The sequence below is a fragment of the Lissotriton vulgaris genome, chromosome 5, assembly GCF_964263255.1.
Source record: "Lissotriton vulgaris chromosome 5, aLisVul1.2, whole genome shotgun sequence".
Lineage (NCBI taxonomy): Eukaryota > Metazoa > Chordata > Amphibia > Caudata > Salamandridae > Lissotriton > Lissotriton vulgaris.
Genome location: NC_141693.1, coordinates 1,306,734,352 through 1,306,754,154, shown reverse-complemented (window position 1 = coordinate 1,306,754,154; position 19,803 = coordinate 1,306,734,352). Strand labels below are relative to the sequence as shown.

At 42.8% G+C, this 19,803-nt stretch overlaps 1 protein-coding gene across 1 annotated transcript in view; it reads left to right on the top strand.

Annotated features, from left to right (window-relative positions):
• Positions 1-19,803, top strand: part of GRM4 (glutamate metabotropic receptor 4) — a 1,245,640-nt gene that overhangs the window by 180,151 nt on the left and 1,045,686 nt on the right. The window contains exon 2 of the mRNA XM_086923193.1: positions 6,370-7,369. Coding sequence (XP_086779319.1) covers positions 6,845-7,369 — 525 coding nt within the window. The 5' untranslated portion in view covers positions 6,370-6,844. The remainder of the gene's footprint in view (positions 1-6,369; positions 7,370-19,803) is intronic.

Here is a 19,803-nt window from a genome sequence, read left to right as displayed (position 1 = left end):
GCCGCATGCAAGATGGCATCCCAGTCCCTGTAATTGAGGATGGGGGCTATGATTGTTCTTGGGGGGGGGGGGGGGGGGGGGGAGGGGCGAGGGAGTGGTACAGGCCTCAGTGCTCAATGTGCTCTCTCTATGGAGAAGAAAGTAGATAGTCGTTTTGGGCGGAGCGTTTTGAGTATCACGTCCTCCAGAAAGAAGTCTGTGCACTGTCCTTCAGCCCCCTCAGGGACTCCAATCACACAGATGTTGATCTGATGTGCCTTCCCTTTCTGATCTTCCAGCCTCACCATGACCTCTCCTTGTTGCTTGGTCAGCTTAAGAACCTGATCCTTGAATCTTTTTGTTTTCGATTGCAGGGCGCCTATACGCTCCTCCGTTTTGGCTACTTTCTCCGCCATTACCCGAAAATCATCACGTAGGAGGTTTACTTCCTCTGTAACTGCATCTAGCTTAGGCTCCAGCGTACTTTTTAGATCTCTAATAGCTTTCATTATGTCCCTGAAGGTAGGGTTTTCTGCTGGGGCTGTTCGCCCAGGGGGCCTCGTCTGTTCTGCAGCCTCCGGCATCTCTTCTGCAGGACCCAAAGAGACGGTGTATTTGTGAATCTGGTTAGATTCACCAGGGTGAGGGCCCTTTGTACGCACCATAGCTCACTGGGGGAGTGGACTGAATGTAGGAGATGTTGTGCATGGCCCACCAATTGCCTTGATCTTTTATTTTTTTATTTGTTAGAGTTTTATATAGCACGAACTAGACCCGAGAGATCGGGTATCAGAGCGCTTTACATAAGCATCAGTTTCGTGACATGCGGATACATTCATTTGTGTTAGGCACAGGGAGATAACGTGATTTGCCCAGAATCACAGTTGTTGAGCGTTGGGAGATTGTACTTGTGACATATGCTGAATGCCACACCACGTTACCCTGGGCCTCATCCAGTCCCTCTCCACCGGAGCAGGATTTTTCAACCCCAGGGACTGAAGCCATCTCAGCGAGGGTTTCAGGAGGCCAAAGCAATGCAGGCAGTGTATCTGGCCCTCCCCTTGCTTCAATCGTACCTGTCCAGATCGCAAGGTTAAAATGTATTCAGCCTTTGCAGCTTGGAGCCTCCCATGGGGCCAGGTCCAGCCGAAATTGCCACTAAAATTGAGTCTCCCCCCCTCCGCTTGGTAGGGGACCCTTAGCCAGATCCTCTATGTCACAGATCTCCCTCTGCTACAGCTTCAAAGGCTGGACCTAGCCACTGCATCCGACGCTTCGTTTGTTCCTCATCTGCTTGCCAAACAGATTGGTTCCTCCCAGGTCCTGGGCGCCTTCGGGTCTAGTGGTCGCCGCTCCCCCAGAAACTCACTGCATAGGATTCGCAGCAGCGAGACCCTGCATGCCAGCCCTCTGTATTCCTCAGGTCGCTGGGTAGACCAGTATCTGTAGGTTTCGCCGTTCACAGGTCCTCCGCCTCACCGTCCGGCCCAGGAGTTGGAGGCGAATGCCGCCACCTTGCGCTCCACCCTTGCCTGCTCCGAGTTTCACAGACTCTCAGACCAGTTGCCCCAGAGCGGCGGGACAAATATAATGACTCACAGAGGAATCGCTCGATCATTTGGAAGCAGGGGGATGACGATGAAGTCAGATTTTGATGGATTTACTGGAGCTTAAATTGGGGTATTTAGAGGAGCTGACTCAGTGTGCGGCAATTCCTCTCGGCTACAAGCCACTCCCCGATATGGCAAATTCTTGTCCTTCTCCCCTGGGCCCGCGCACAAACAGCAGTCCTGCACCAACACAGACACCCTTGTGTCATGTTGCAAGGGTATCTGCATTGAGGGAATGATTGATTTTGTGCAGAAGAGACACCTTCCTGCACTAAAACAATCATTGATGGCATTTTTCTCTTTATATGTGTGCTACAGAATGCAACACGCATAAAAAGAGGGAAAAAACTAGGCAAAATAAAATTATTTCTCCTCGTTGCGCCACTCGATTCCTCGTAAATCTAAGAATGCTTCAGATTGAATTGGTGTTGCTTGGGAACACCCACAGCAACACCCGTTGAATGCCCCTTTCATGCAGTGTTCTGTGTGAAAGAAGCATATATTTACAAGGCCATGAAAAGCCGCATAAAAGTGGTTTTGCGTGGCCTTGTAAATATGCTGCAGCCCATTGCACCACTAGAAGGTAAAAAAAGTGACACTCTGTTGGTGCAAAAGTGCCGCTTGGGCCTCGTTAATTAGGCCCATAGTTTGGATAACTGCTTGAGACGTTGGTAGTTAATGAACTGTACTTGTAGATGAAACACAGAAAGGTAAGATTGAATGACAGCATTAGTAAATGGATGTATAGAAATGTAAGGAACGAGTGGTGGATACAGTAATTTACTGTCACGATTCACATATGGTACCATTCACAGCAATGGTAGTAGTAGACACATTCACAAGGTAAATAAGGCAATGCCATTTATAAAACAATGTACTTATCCTGACCCTGGCCTTTCAACAAAGGAATCAATGAAGGGTAAATGCATTGAGAATGGCATTGGCACCACTACCCATGTTTGTATACAATGTATGCAAGTATGTGGAATTTCTATAGCGCAAACCCAGCCAAAAGGCAGTGGAGTGCTGTACATGATGAAAGACAAGCAGAAAGACAGTGAGGGATAGGAGAGGAGTCGGGGTTGTGGACAGTTCATGCATTGTCATGAAGTGTTCTTTAAATAGGTGAGTCTAGAACTCTTTTCTAAATTGAAGCAGTGCTGGGGTGGTGCTTATGGATTCCGAGATGCTGTCCCAGATCTGGGTGCATAGATAGAAAAGGCCTGCTGTCTTATTTTCTTCTTTTTCTGCACTTCTTAGTCCGCAGTCTGATGGTGTGCTGGCTGTGGGTGTTGCTATAATCACTAGAGATGGTGAGTTTGTCTGCAAGACAAGTGGAGGTCCTGGTTGTGATGGCTTTGTAAATGACACAGCTGGCTTCGAAGATGGTGTTTGCTGGCAAAGGGAGCCAATGGGGTTCCATCAGGATGGGGAGATGTGATCATATGGGCATCATCACTATCCAAATATGAGAGTATGAGGCTTGACCAGCAGTTCTGTAGTCACTTTCTGAAAGAAATGGTTTAACTTTCTTTGGAAGAGACAGCGGGTACGGTCTTTGATTTTTGGCAATGTGTTCCTTGAGGGGCAAGATACAAAATGAGCAAAACATTATAGGCACTTCAAGGCCACTAATTACATTTTGCAATCAATTGCTACAATTCAATCATCATTGGCTGAAGGTAATTGCTTAATTAATTTTCTGTTCTTTGATCATTTTGAAAACAGCTACAGCTTTATCCTCATTTAAGATTCAAAACCCATGGAGGTACCCGCTGTTCCTTGCATGTCACCGCATATATTGATGATAATATGGAAAACCGCAGTTGGTGTCATAGTCTTCACAAGAGTGAACCTAGTTGGAGAAATTGAACTTAATTATTGTTAGGTTTTCAAAGGTGTCCTGAGGACTGCTCAGCCCCACTGACCGCAAGCACTCATGAACCCATTTACTCTCTTAAATTGCAATGAATTTACTGCCTCTACAACAGTGCCTCAACAATTGACTGAGGTACATGTTTCTAATACATGGAATTCTGCAATCCCTGTATAAACGCCTGTCTCTAATTTCTTAATAATCGGTGGCTAGTGATGCACCCAGTGGCCAATTTAAAGAATGAAATCAGAATTCGACTATTATAAGTTATTACAGTCGAGTTCTGACATCACAATTCCTGCTGCCGGAGCCAGCAGTCAGGTGAAAGACAGGTCAGGTCACGAAGTATAATTACAGTAGCTGTTTAAAGTACAGAAAAACAAACCCTTGCTATTCTTTCTTCTGCTGTCTTTTAGTGACCCACAGAAAGAACATATGTATTCATTGTAATCCTTATTATAGAATTATAGAAAAGTTAGAATTAGAATCTTTCTGCACATTTCTTCAAATTCGAGCCATTGCAGGTTTAAAACAAGCAGACTTCTATTGAACTGTTCCGAATATATTTTTGCAACAAGTATCTAACAGATTTTGGATGTGTTTAATTTTGCACTAAAAGTTTTATTATTATTCTTCATATGTGTAAATATGATCTCTCTTTTATATGAAAGAGTTATGCACCAATGTTTTGAATGGTCTGTGGGAAAGGTAATGGTGTGACCATGTATTATATGGGATGAAGTACGCTTTGGCGTACTTGATATTGCAAGTCACCGCGGAGTTCCATAACTGTACAAAGGAACTCATCCTTTGGCCTTGTTCCTCTGTAAGGTTATGGAATTCCTCTGTGTCTTGTAAAATCCTTACAATGTACAGCAGGGGGGTACTTCATTCCATATATATATTAACAGTTTGAAAGAGAAGTGCCTAAGATCAGTGAGGCAGAATATCAATTTGCAACTAGGTAGCAAGTTAGAAGCTGTGATGTGATAGATCCTTTGGGCTAAAAAGAAAGAGCAGAAAACAGTCTTTAGGCTCTGGCTATGTGTAAGGGCAGATGTTTTTTGCACGTGGTATGATAGTTGCCTTGATGTACATCTCCAGCAAGCCAAATATTGAATAATGTCTCCAAGATGAAGAAGAAATAAACATGCATCATTTGAAAGTATCTTGCGTAGTAGAAGCAATAGAGTATCCAAGTACCAGGGGCGACCACTCCGCTATGGAGGAGAAGCGTCGCCTCACTGCGGCTACTCAGCAGTGGCAATAGTGAAATAGAAAATGATAATAAAATAATTGTATTAATTACTTTTTCATCATTACTTCTGCTGGGTAGCTGAGTTGCGGGGCTGGGCTGGGCATCCTCCTGAGGTTCAGGAGGAGGCGTTGTGGGCACTACTAAGTGCGCATGACTGTTTGGCCGGCCGACATGCGCACTTAGCATTTCTCCACCCAGCTGTGTTGCACAGCCAGGTGGAGAAAAGCTACAGGCTCCCAGGCAATGCCTAAGCGGTGAAGCAGGCTGCTTGGACCAATCCCAGCAGAGCTCTCATGCTGGTAAGCGCATTCCCAGCATGAGAGCAGCCCTGGGATTTACATCTGGGAGCCTGCGCAGTGTGCACTAGTCGGGGATTGGGAGCAGAGAAAGGTGGTCAGGTAAGCGGAATAAAAAAAATAATATATATATATATACATATATATATTTAAAAAAATGTATGCATTTATGTCCCCTCTGCCCCCTTGCAGCCCTACCAAGCCACCAATGCCAAGTACCAGTACAATTTGAAGCTGAATTATTTAGGAGTTTTGCTGTAGTGAGGAAGCATTCCTGCTCTATGTATCTGTGAATTCATACATTTCTCCCTCCACATTGAAATGTTGTCAATTTGTCTTATTTAATTTTGCTGACAGTTAATTGCTACGTGTCTGGCGAATTAATAATTATTTTATGTCAATAGAAAATCTTTGTAGATGTTTCATGTAAACGAATAAAGATTGATGTTAAAAATAATGATGCAAAAACAAATTGAAGTAGGGTTGTGGAGAATTGTCTCCTCCCAATCTATTTGTCTCTTCTCCCGTGGAGTGGGTTGTGCGGCAGTTTTTGTTCTTAATCTGTACACAAAACGCTTAGTCCTGGAAGCATGAATTTTGGAGGTCAACTGTTTTTTGATGAATATATTAATAAAATATGGATATTTCAAGAGGCTTAACAATTTACTAGAGGAAGGATTACAGAGAACGCCTTTTGAAGTCTTGTGTTAATGGTCTGTGCTAGTTTTTTTTTGTTAACAATAGTCACTATCCTGCATTGAATATATTTAACAAGGTGTTTTCATGAAATTTAGATTCAGGATTGGCGAACACATATTTGTTTCAGGATACCTGTTCGCGAAATGTGAAAACTTTTCAAAAGTCTTGATAGACCAGAGACAGAGAGTGACTGAACAGTGAGATTGTGCCTACAGCCCTTGTTCGAGAAAGTAGAATTAAAGAAAATAAATATAGACCACCACTTCTGTTTAAGAAACTGATTACAAAAGGATTTCTTAATATTGCCGAAAATCAGAGTTAACAGCAACGTTTCAGTGATGTCAGCAAACCGACGAGGTTCAGAGAAATAGCAGATCTTCTCCTCAATATTCTTAGGTGGGATTTCTTCAGGGAAAGATTGACTTAGTATTTTAGTTGAATGTCAATAAAGGCTGAGCAGAAATTTTTTATTTTTTATTTAAGAGCATAAAAGCTGAGACGCACTGCATATTATACTTTAAATTTAATATAAAATGAATGTGATGGCAGATATGGAGCAAAAGAAGCAGTGTTTCCAGTGTAGAACTATATTAACAGTTCTTTTTGCATGATTTGTGTTTAATAGTGATCTTTCTTTTGTTGTCTTTTAAGGGTGGCGCCGGAGGACTGGAAGTGTATAACCTGCTGCTGTAACATTTTGATAAACTTGGAAGCTTTTCCAACTTCAGGAGATATCTGTTGGATCTTTATCCTGGAAGCCAAAAAAGCATATTGTGAACGATGATGGATTGCAAATAATTTTTTTCTGATAACCTCAGACAGAAACCTGGTGACGATTCTCCTCAAAGTCAACCTTCCGAGACTAGCTGTCTAGGCACAGGATCAGTGCTGCCTTCTTCAATTTTCCACAAAGGCTTTTCCTACTTTCTTTACCACCTTCAGGTAATGGAATCTCGCTAGAAGATAACACTGAAAACCCATGGATTTCAGCAGTTGGGGCAAGTGGTATCAGAGTTAGTACGTTAAGCCATGGCGTTGCATCGGAAGACATAGAGAAACAAAGAGTGGCGAAGCGAGACATCTGGATGGGGCTCCTTTGACTCTGTGAGGCTTTGTGTCCTTGGAAATGGCGGTATGGAGAATTGGACATGTGTGCTTGCTGAGGCTTCCCTTGTTTGTGCTTCTTGGTGGTTGTTTCAGCGTGCAAATCGTTGCCTCCGCAAAACCCAAGGGCCAGGGACATCCACATTTGAACTCAGTTCGCATTGATGGTGATATCACCCTGGGAGGTCTATTTCCTGTGCATGGGCGTGGAGCAGAGGGGAAGGCCTGTGGTGAACTTAAGAAGGAAAAGGGTATTCACCGACTGGAAGCTATGCTCTTTGCCTTGGATCGTATCAACAATGACCCAGACTTGCTCCCCAACATCACACTGGGGGCTCGTATACTGGATACCTGCTCGCGTGACACCCATGCTTTGGAGCAGTCCCTGACATTTGTACAGGCCTTGATTGAGAAGGACAGCACTGAAGTCCGATGCATTAATGGTGGCCCACCAATTATAACTAAGCCAGAGCGTGTGGTGGGGGTGATTGGGGCCTCAGGCAGTTCTGTTTCCATCATGGTGGCCAACATTCTGCGATTGTTTAAGGTAAGCAGTGTGCGTATGTCTGACATTGCATAGAGTTAATGGTTTAGTGACTTTGACCTAATGCCTTACTCACATCTATAGCAACATGTAATGCATAAAAAAATTCAAATATAGTACATATGCAGATTTGCAGAGTGTAACACGGCCATGACTCACTCGAGAGCCTCGCCGCTCCGTCAAGGGAGATAATGAATGGCATATTTATGGATGCTGGATCTGCAAACATGCTCCATATTGTGAAGTTTTTTCATGCCTATTAATTAGAAATTGCAATTAACTAAAACTGGGACACAAAGAGTTAAATTTGTGCTGTGAGATAAAATCACATTGAAGTTTAAGGTGACTATCATTAAAAGTTATTTTCCCATTAAAAGTCATTATTTCACACAATTTGGATGTGAGTAGACAGTGCTTTCTTAAGACATTTTCATTGAGCCATGGTCAAAAGGAATTTGACCCTCGAGCAATGGTAGAATGTAGTGTGCTTCCAGTAATGACCATAAGTGGACAATTTAATTTTGGACATGAGATTCTTTAATATAGTTTTTGTGGGTGATTTATTTTCATTTTTGTGAGTATAAAACCCAATAACCCTGCCCATAGTTCCTGCTTGCTGTAAGCACCTGCCATACTCTGTAGCTGCTGGGCCGGGTACGTGGATTTGTCCTTATCCTATGTGCAATATCCACTTCCCCAGTATCAATTGATCCCACTTCAGAATATGGCTTCCCTCTGGTAAGTACTGGGCCAGCCCAGGGCCCTCCTGTTCCTTTACTAAGGGTGGAAAAAGAAGAAACCATGTTCCAAGGATGGGCCTGCGGAAGTACCCTTGGTGACACTTCCTTGGTAGGTGGAGCATAAGAGACCTGCCGATATCAACAGTCCCCTATCCAGCTACCAATATGTCTGTCACAATCAAAATGTTCACGCATGGCAGGCGGATGTAGCCCCTGCATTCATCACTTGTACTTCTCACAGCATGCCCGTCCAAGGTCGTGCATTGCATTGCCCACACTGCAAATCGCTTTGTTGTGTACAGTGGCATGAAGATTCTTCACATCAAAAATAAATTTTATTTAGACCGTAGATCTGTAAACCATATAAAAATTGCACAATTTTTTTTTAAATGATAAATATACTAAAATCCTATTTTAAAACATTAAAATATAAAGCTTAAAATCTCAATTCTTCTTTACTCAGTCTATCCCTCAGATCCCACTTCCAAAAACAACCTTTTAACAGCCTGAACAAACTTTGCCACAGCTACTGTAATATCAAAGCAATGCATTTCCGTAAGGAGCTCAATTGCTTGCGCCCGGGACCTGGTGTCATATTTTAAGAAAATCGGTTGTAAAAACACTTTTCGTTGGTCTAACAATTCTTGACAGTCCATTAAAATATGTAAGCAATTGCATTTCATACCAATCCTGCATGTGCATCTACCATCTGGATACATCAGTTCCCTTTTCAATTTGTCATTTGACCAAACAGGATTGATGCCAATTCTTACCCTTAATAATTCCATTCTAAGCCATGGGTTAGGTAAAAAGTCTAAGTAAGGGTACCACTTCTCTCTCCTCCAGCTATTTATCATAAATCGCACAGACTCTTTATTATTCCTTCCCTAAGGCTTTAAGTTCACTTTTCGATTCATCAATATGCAGGGACTGTGGATCAATAGTCGCCTTTAACTTATCACAAATGGTAAATAGTGTCTTTCTTGCTACTTTCGCCCACTTTAATTCGCTCATCTGGATCTCCTTCATACATCATTGTGACACTTTTGATTCTTCACCTGTCCCCAGCCTTTTCCAGAATCTAATTAGGCTCACTTGCACCTGGAAATTCCATGAGGTCATGTATAGCTCTCGTCTAATTGCCTGTATCATTGATGAGCTAGGCAATGACATCAATGCCTTTAGACATTTCCCTTCTTCGCTGTCCTAGGTACTTTTCCCCCTAGGCATATGATCTCCGATCCATACTGCAGTTGTGGGGGTATCATTGCATTATAAGCCTTCGGCAATGGTCTGTGGGACATGGACCATAGCTGCGATTAAAATTTTTCAACCCGCAAATTGAAGATAAGGCTTTTACTTTCTGGGCTTCCAGGTGCGTGCCCCATTTTTGAGATTTGTTGAACCATATTCTGAGATATTTATACTCGTTGACTATCCCTAATTTCGTTTGCCCCAGGAACCAATTGAACTTTTGGTTTCTCTTCCCAAAACACAGGATTTTTGTTTTGTCCATGTTCACTGTGATACGTTTGGTTGCGCAATAAATACTGAATGCATTCAACTTCCTTTGCAGACCCAATTCTGTCTGATCCAAGATCACCAGATCATCTGCGTACAGAAGGCAAGACAACTGCTTCCCATTTACTTTTGGACTTGCACTTCTATCAGTCATCAGAAAAGATTTAGGTCTGCAAGAAAGATTGAAAAGAGCAACGGGGCCAATACGCAACCCTGTTTCAGGCCATTATTGATCGCTATCTCCGGAGTCAACCTCCCCTTCGTATCTTTAGTGACCTGAGCCTAGTTCTGACTATGCAACTCCTGAATTACCGCTAAGAGTTCCTCCGGGATATTGTAGCTTCTTAGCATCTCCCAGAGACACTCCCTGTCGACTAAATCGAAAGCTGCACGAAAATCCACAAAACAGCAATATAATCTTCCTTGCTTCTCCATGGATTTTCGGGCTACAGCCCATAATGTAAAGCAGTGGTCTATTGTTGAGTGCCCCTCCTTAAAACCACCTTGTTCTGCTGGCACTATTGAGTGTTGCTCCACCCAGTCCTTCAATCTGCCAAGCATTATTTTAGAAAACACTTTAACTCCAATATCGAGCAGATTGATTAATATGTAATTGTTAGGGTCCCTCCTGTGGCCTTTCTTATGTATGGGCCTGATCACTGCCCCTCTCCAGGATTTTGGGATAATTCCTGAAACCAAGATCGCTAAAAACATCCGGGAGAAAAAGCGTGCCCACCAGTCTTGCTGTGTTTTTATTATAACAGCTGGTAGGTTGTCAGGCCCTGCAGCTCGGGCCAGGTTTAGCTTCCTAATAGTTTCCTTCACAATTTCTGGGGAGAAGATTCTATTCCAAGACCCTAAACAATAGGGTCGATTGCAGAGTTTGGAATCCATTATTGAGAAAGGCACCTTTACACCCTGGCAAACCAGATCTGTGGTTCCTTCTCTCATTCCCTCCAAAACATAGTGCTGCACAGTCATTTAATTGAAGGAAGGATCATGAAGGCACGTTTTCATGCCGTACGTTTTGTTTCAATATGTGAAAAATCGAGAATGATATTAATTAGGATTTGTCAGTCAGCCAGTATATCTTTATTTGATTTCAAGAAAAAAACATAAAGGAAACACAATACAATTAATCAAGAAAATAAAATACATTTAAAACTAATGATTAAAACATACTTCCTTTTGATCCAAGAAAAGCCATTGACCCACACTGTAAAAACCTCTGCACCAAAGTGCATATAAAGATTGGAAGGACACCTCCACCAGGATGATGTTGACAGGTCCTGGGATTAACCTGACAGTCTCCTGTCAGCCATCCATTGACCTCCTACTTCTTACGGACAGTTTAAGGAAGCAACAGACACTATATCATACGTGTTGGCTGCAGAACAGGTGTAAGTATATTAAGGCTTCTTTACGTTCCTGAAAAGCAAGAGTTTTTAAAATGTGTTTAGGAAAACATAAGAAAAAGTCTATAAGATTTACAATAAAACATAAATCATCAAACGTACTTCAGCTGGAAAACACAGGAGTTGCCACACTGTACCTACCCTAAAATGGAAGAGGAGTAACCTCTGACATCATGAAAATTCCAAAGATAAATGAAATGTATCCCCTGAAGCTAAAACCATAAAATGATTTAGAATCAAGCACTTGCTTAAAACCACCTCCCAACTTGAAGTGAGACAAAAATCTGTGTGGTGGGGCTTTAAGGTTTTCTTAAAGTGAACAGAGCAGTACAAATTTTAGGGAAGTCGATGTAAGTAACTGTCTTACAAACATATTCCAACCAGAGTATTGAAAGACCCTTGTCGAAGCTCAGACAATCTGAAATAACCTTCCTGTTGAAAATTGCCTTAAGATTTGACCATGCGCCAGAGCCAACTTAAATAAGTCAGAAACATAAGACAAATTTAGTTCCAAATGCAGTATAAAATGAGAGCTAGTAGGTGGGAGGTTTTAAAGATGTCTGTAGATTTGGTATTCTTCGACCTGTATAGAAGAGGCAATATGATACCCCTAGACCTAGCTCCCTACGTAGCAGTTGGAACACACTGCAGGCTGCAAATCTTTTTTTTTTTTTTACTTATTTTTTATTAAGCACTGCACCAAGGATATCGTTAACAGCTGTCATGCACATACATCTGCATTTCAACAATTGTGTGTTTGCAATAAACTAATGACATGACATCCCTTTTTCCTTGGCCCTCACTACCCGTCAGTCGAATGGGTTCTAAGAGCTGTACATTTCGAACAAACGCTCAAACATGTATACATTAATATTAACAATAATCAAGAGGAACAATATTCCCCCGCCCCTGTCCCATCCCTCCCCCTGGCAGCGACCGGCAAGTATTACTGGTTCCTGATAAGATCAATCTGGCAGTGTACCTGTGGATAGTTTATAATACACGTACAATATGGTGCGAGAGGGCACTCACATTGTTGTTGCATCGGGTGGCGGTGTGGGCTGGGTGGATGGTGAACTGCGCGTCACACCCTCCTCATTTTGGGTTATTACTTCAGACATTGCAGTCAACATTTGGCCCCATACCAAAATATCATTCTTTGCATTCTCATCAGTTTGTACTACTTTAAGATGACACTATTCAGCCACACCCCACTCACGCAAATCATCCTTTCACCTGTCTCATTTGGGAGGGCAGGGGCAGGACGTATCCAGTGGATAGCTATTCTCCTTTGTGCTACAACCAGTCCTAACAGTGCGAATTTGTATCACATCCTAGTCCCTTTCTTGGGTATTGGAAGGACCCCCAGGATGCAATGTCAACGGAGTCGTAAACATCTCCAGGTCATATGTATTAACGTGGTGGGGTCCACGCTACAGCGCGGACATGAAGAGGACAACCATAGTGTGAATCGTGCACGGCACGGTGGAGTCAAAAACGTGTGGTGTAAGTAATAAAACTGAATCAGCTTGAACCGTGCATTACGTACAGGACTCCGGGAAGTTGGTCCACATCTCGCACACAGTGCGCCATATTGTAGCGTACAGTAAAAAATGCCCCGGCGGCACTTGGAACCAGTCCCGAGCCTCACTAAAGGTCATGAACGTCTCATTCTGATACAGATCTCCCGCTGACTCACATCCCCCCTCAGGCCACCTCGAGATGTCCATGGTCTCCTGGATATTCTGAAATCCCTTCAACCAACGGAGGGGTAGTGCTTTAGCGAGGCTATAAATCTCAATGAGGGGGAGATAATTCCCCTACCTACTTTCTGGGAGAAATTAACTAAAGCTCCCACTTCGCTGCTTAATTTAACTTGGGAGGCAGTTACCTGAGGCTGCCAAGAGCCTGCTGAATTAAATTTAAAATTAAAGATGGCTAAAATTCTGCACACAACTCAAAGATTGATTACCAATCGCCAGGGATGCCATATTTCTCCTCTCTGGACCACACACCATTATCTGAGATTTCCCAAAATTTGTTGACAAATATAAGCTGCCCAGGAAAGAAACAAAGGTCTCTACCAAGATGTGTAAAACTCTAGGAGTAGCTACAAATGGGAACTCAATTATTTAATGTAAATAATGAAAAACAAGTTGCCAAGATACATCCCTGGCACACTCCACTTGCTAAAGGAAAAATATCAGAAGTTTCCCCTGCTTTGCCTTAGCATGCCCTAGCACTTAAATTCACTTGCAAGATATACAGAAAATTAACCAAGGGGACTTCCACTCCCAGATCTATCAAAATCAGCCTTAGCATTGTCCTGTTCACAGGATCAAATGTGGTGGATAAATCCATAAAGACCAGGTAAAGAGGACAGCGACTGATGATGGGGGACGTATCCACAATCAAATGTAAGTTCAGGCACTATTCCACAGTATGTGTTTGTTCGTGAGCGAAGGTTCAAGGGTTCCCCTCCTGGACATATTAGCCTTATCTTTTGTTTTTAGAGGAGGCGAGTCTCGAGGTATTGAACCTTTGGGTACCTCAGTCAATTTTCAGTAGGGAGTAAGTGAATGCCTCCTCCACCTTTTATCAGCTCATTCTAGATTAAGATAAGTCCTGTTTGTGGCTTTCTATCTGTTTATTTATCCAATATTCATTGTATGGTGAAATACAGGGACTTTCACACAGCTATAGCCAACACGTGTTTCACCCTTTTGTGGTCATTTGGATCAGGGTTTCCTCAGGGCTTGGTATACATTCATATCAAGTCTTAGATTCCGAACTGGATTACATGGATTCAAAGCGTCTCTCAACAGGACATATCAGTATGTGGTCTGTTGTTGTAACTTTCTGTGTCGGTCGTCCTGATGGCCTATTCCACAGTATCAAGCCCTGGATGAAAGCCATACTGATACAGGGACAATATGTTATTAAGACTAGCTCACGATCTTAAACAATTGAACATTACCCTCCCCAGAATCTTTACAGTGCTATCGATAAGAGAAATCAGCGGGTAACATTTGAATGATCCACGATTCCCTTTTTTTTAAATGGAACAATCATTGGGAGTGTCCAAGAGCTCAGAATCTGGCTACACAGAAAGTTATTAAAAACTTTGGGGCATATTACCAAGCAATAGCGATAATTATCGCTATTGCTTGGTTAGAGACAAAAATTTACCGCTAAGCTGCGGTGATTTTTATCGCAGATAAACCTTGGTATTACTAAGGTTTATCGCAAATGCGATTAAAATCGGCCGCAATGCATGAATATCGTTGAAAAGTCCGCGATATTCATGCATTACCGAGCTAATGCTCTTAGCCATGTTATCCACCTCCCATTGGATAACATGGCTAAGAACTGCTCAGAGCAGGTGTTAGCTTTTGGAGATATTCGCGTTTAGCGCAAATATCCCCAAAAGTTGGTAATAGGAGATAGCGATGTTAGCGACTGTTTCCAGTCGCTAACATCTTGGCACGCCCACTTTGCATGTCATTAGTGATAAATATCACTGACATGCAAAGTGGGGCCCAAGATGGTTGCTATCTCCTACTAGCTGTCGCTAACTGGTGTTAGCGACAGCTAGGTAATAGGGAGATAATTTTATCTCCGCTTTCTTGTCTTTTAAAGCTAAAAAAGCGGAGATAAACCCCCTTGATAATATGCCCCTTGGTAACCTCAGAGTTCGATATTGAACTTAAAAAGGTCTCTAATGTCAAGAAGGCCTTCTTGGTGATCAGTGATCTTGTAGCTCAACTCTTAATGCTTAGCCCTAGTTTGGCACTGAAGTCCCCACACAGCAAAAATCTTGGTTCATGTGTGGCACCTGACCCAATTGGCTTCAAACTCAGAATAAACCAGACAACTCCTCGAAAAGAAGACAAAAATAATTAGTAAAATCATTATTATGGAAGTTAACCAGATAAAAACAAAAAGAACCCAAACTGTCTTTAACAAGCAGAGCCTGATAGGCTGGACTGGCCGAATCACTTCCACCTTAAGATTCAGTTCCGCACGTATCGAAAGACCACTGTAGCTCTCCCATGAGAAGAAATAAAGCAGTGCAGGAGTAACACGAAAGACCTTTAAATGAAATAGGGGTAGTAGCCCAGGTTTCCTGCAAAACGACAAAATAAAATTTGTTTACATAATTTGACCAATCTGGAATAATGATCTTATCTTTAAGTGCAGCTACATTCTTGCTCACAAGGGCAAAAGAAGAGATAGGCCTTACTGGCCCTAACCTGTTCCCCTTCTCAGCAGTTTCTGACTACTTGGGCAAATCAATGGGTGAACTTCCGATTTGTGGGTCTGAATGAGTCAATCTACTTCAAACAGAACATCAAAACAATTCGACACATTAAACTGAACAATAGTGGAAAAAGTAGAGTGACAGATAAATCAGACGGCTGTGGAACTGGTGTCACTATCGGATTATCCAGAACACTGCTCACACAAAACACCTTGACCTTTTGACTGCAAGAAAGCTCCCCAGGGTGAACTAACCAATCCAACACTCATTGCACAGCTTCTCATAGGACTCCACCTGGTTCTTAAGGGGGGGAACTCCAGTCAAAACAACTAAATAAGGGCCCACAGCAGGGGGCTGATTTAAAATTGTCCGATTAGGGTTTGGAGTAGACCCTCTGGCCTTAAAAACAAGGCTCACCAGATTCTCCTGAGGGATTGAAAGATGCGCCCCTCCAAAAGTAGATATCTCCTCTGTGCCAAAGGGTTGTGATTTTCTTTCCACATGAGCAACCATAGGCTCCTATGTAACCTGTGATGTAGTGAAAGAAGTTAACATGTGGTAAAACCTCCCTTGTAACTGACTTGGTATTCCAAGTGAGAAGCTTTGGATGCCGTGTTGAGACAACATGGCTGGTTACAGCATCCTCTATAGTGTCTCTAACAGTGTCTCTAATAGATAAAGATCGCTGCATCAAAGAGGACGCGAGCGAGTTTCTATAGCGCCTAAACGGTGTAGCACAGGTAAACATTTGGCCTGCAAAAGTGCCTTGATATTAATAGCACAGTCTTAAATAAAGCACTCAGCACAAGGCATGATGCAAGGGTGCAGCCACATCTTCTTCCAAAGACAGAGGTGTAGGGTTAGCCCAAACCAGCATCGCAGAATTATCTGTCTGCATAGTTACATCAGACACAATAGGGCGGGCCCCACGCGTAGGCTTTTTACCCTTGACAGATGCCTTGTGTCCATTAACTGGAAAACAGGGGGGAGAGCAAGGGATGGTGTTCACCCGGGGTGAACGGAGAATACTCCTATTCCACTGGTCAAGGACTGAGTTAAACAAAGAGAGGAGTACCACCAGAAGTAAAACTGAAGGTTTCCTAATGGGGTGTTTTGAATGATAAAAGGAAAGGATTCATCCTTTTGTAAGAAACCCTCACTCACCAACCTAGTGGTGACATGCTTCATCATCGGGGTCCACCCTGGTGGCCTAGCGTCACCAGGGTGTGCTTCAACAACTGAGGTACAGTGGAGCAGGTTGTGAATGTAAGTGCAAAAAAAGAATGTTAAAAATTGTCCTGGTTTAACTTATAAAAATGAGAATTTTATTTTAAAGCAACTAGACAATATTAAAAGGGGTGGCGAGATACTGAGAGGGAAGTTACGGCCAAAGTATCTTTATATGTTTATTGGTGTGTTGGTCAACATGTTTCTACCATAAGGGTGAGTACCCGATATCCACCAGGACCATAAACAAGGAGATGGGCGGTATGGGCCCCCTAAAAGGCACACCCTATCCTAAATCCTCGTGTACCTATTGGCAAAATCGCCAATGGTAAGATGCTCGATCAAAAATGGATGAGCATGGGTATTAAAAAGCAAAAGACCTGTGGAGAAGAGAGAAAGTAAACAGTTGTCAGGCGTGATCATTCTTACTAGCCTGTTACGTCGTGCTGTGTCTCTGTGCTCTCATACTTCATGAAACTGTAATTAGGAAAGCTTCTTGTGATCAAAACGTGGTAATCAGGTGTCCGTGGAGGGCTTATTGTAGTGCCAGGACAGGTATGCTTATCAATAGGTGTGTGCTCTGTCGCATGCATTATATTTATCGCAATCCCACTCATTCTTGTTGATACAAAAGAGGCGCGATATCTCATTCTGTTCACCCAACTATGGTGGTCAGGAAAATCGGAGTGCAAAGTTTGCCCGTATACATAAATAACGCACAAGGACTAACAAACACATAACATTAAAGAGGCACACGAGTACTGCATGACGGGGAAAGGCTTACTTCTTAGTGTGCTGTCAAATGCTTCGGCGGGCAGGGGGTAGTCTCATCATGCAGTTGAACATTAACATCACAAAGAGCAGCCTTGTGCACCTGAAGGGGGTTGAAATTTGAGCCAATAACAGGAGGACTTGACAAAAAACCTAGAGGTGTACCATTGTACCATCATCAGGTGCCGGGTTAATACTTGAGCTCAAGGACAGCCTTCTCTCTGTGAGGGTATTTCCATGATGATGACCCCCTCCCCTTTCCAACAGCCAATCGATGAGTGTACACTTCATGGGGGAGCGGTGGCCAGCAGAGGCTTCCCCTTTACTTGTTTCAGACCGTCTTGAAAGAGCTCAGCCAGCAGGGCAAACGGCACAGCTTAATATGCCCCACTATTAACAAAACAGAGGCTGGTTGAAAAGAGAAGAAACAGAAAGAGTACCTTTGAGACATTGAAGCCAGAGAGAGTGGGCCCAGCCTCTTCTGGGCTCTGACAGGTGCAGACAAGCCTGCTCCTCTCCTGGTCATCGCCCGGGCATACGCCGGGGCACAGTCCAGGCGCGTCCAGTGCTGTGGGCTGAGAGAAGGCTCCTTGATCAGCGCCCAACCAGCGCATGCTCAAAGCCCCTCCTCCTGCCTGCTCATGTGCCCCAAGGCAGGGTAGAGGCTGCAGCTCTCCCCATCCTCACTCACAGACGATCCTAGAATGTTTTTCTTAAAAGAGTAATGACCCCTCTGGGTACATCTTACATCTTTCCTTTCTCTCTGTAGTCTGGCCTGTCCTCCTCTGGCCCCATCACTCAAATCCAATTTCCAATGAATTCTCATTTTATTTGGTTTATCCCAAAATAACTGTGAATGGCTACTGTTTAAGAAAATCAAACAACTCCTTATCTCATTTAACTGTATTCAGAACAATATTGCATGAAACGTAAATCCTTTTCTTGGAGGTAAACTAAATATACATTATTCCGCCAAAAGTTGACAAACGTTAGCAGGGAAAGAAACTTTGAGTCGAATCGAATGATGATCAACTCGAAGCACGAAGTTTAAACGAATCGTGCACTTTCATTTTTGTTATCAATATCAGTATTTCTCTGTATTTGGATTGCTCAGGTGTGGTGATAATGTGGTTAAAGAGCTGGCAAACAGATTACATGTGGACCTTATATTTTGATGCGTCCAGGCAAGCGAGGCCATTTATGTGAGAGAAGCATTGAAGAATTAATCAATCATATGAGCAAAACATTATTAGGCATGTATAGAGTGTGTTTTTTAGTAGAGCTGAACTCTTTCAATGTGCTTCGTCTAACGACTGCATCGTGCACTAACCTTCAATCTGTTGTTTTTGGTTTGAATTGATGAATGCATCTGTTATTGGGCTTCGTGCCACCTGTGGTTAATTATCATTCAGTAAGAAAAGTCTTTTTTCAACCGGATTGTCCAAGTAAGCTATAATGCTTAAACTAGGCCTAAGCATAAGTTGCAGAATTCCACTCCGCAGAATCCCGCGGAGTTACATAAAAACTCTATGAGACTGTGCCGAATTTTGCCAATAGGTGGAAAATGCACGTTGCTCTGCTCTCGCTCCAATTTTAATGCTGGTAGCGTGTCCCACTCTGAAAAATCACCTTGAACGGCACAATACTATTTTTGAGTTGATTTTGCTGCTGCTTGAGTAGAAAATCGAACGCTTGCGACCGCCTGCATTTGAAAATCTCGCTGGAAGTCCTTCTAGTGACTTGAAATCACACTAGGGGGAGGCCAAACCTCCCTTGCGTTCATCAACTCATATTCTGAAGCCTCACATTGCTCCAATAGTCATTGCATTGCACGAACGGGAAAAAAATTATGCTATGCAGCGATTGGCGGAATTTGGTGGGAACGCCGCATTACTCGCTAAAACTCTCCAACTCCGCCTGTGGAATTCAATTTCTGCCTGGGCCTAGTTCAAACAGCATGAACATTGACTGGGATGTGGAGAGTCAAAAGCTGACCAACTACTGTTTAATGTCAATTAGCTTTTAGTATAGCGCTGTAAATAACAGTGGTTACTATTACCTAATGTAATGATACTAAATAGGCCTCAGATGGATGAAAGACTGAGTTGGCCTTGCTGGCATATACATTTGTGACCAGCAGTTCACTCTCTAGATATCACTAATTCATGCTGAATTATCATGCAAGCTAACAAATGCTGTTCTGGCCATAACTTTGTGGTAATGGTCAATGAATAGTTCGTCAATCTATGTCTCATCTGGGTGCAAGTACATATTTTGCAACAGTTTATCTATTATACAAGTGATTGCAGACTACTATCTCCAGGCAGTTGTATATTGCATTAGAAAGGAAAAATTACATGCAGTGTCAAAATAAAAAAATTCTCAAGCTTTTTTACTACAGGGTACTGGTTTGAGCAGAAAATGTCTTGTGGAAAACAGGTTCAATCAGAAATGTGTTGTAAGAGACATTTTCCCTGTGAGTCAGACCCCTTGACTGTGTGG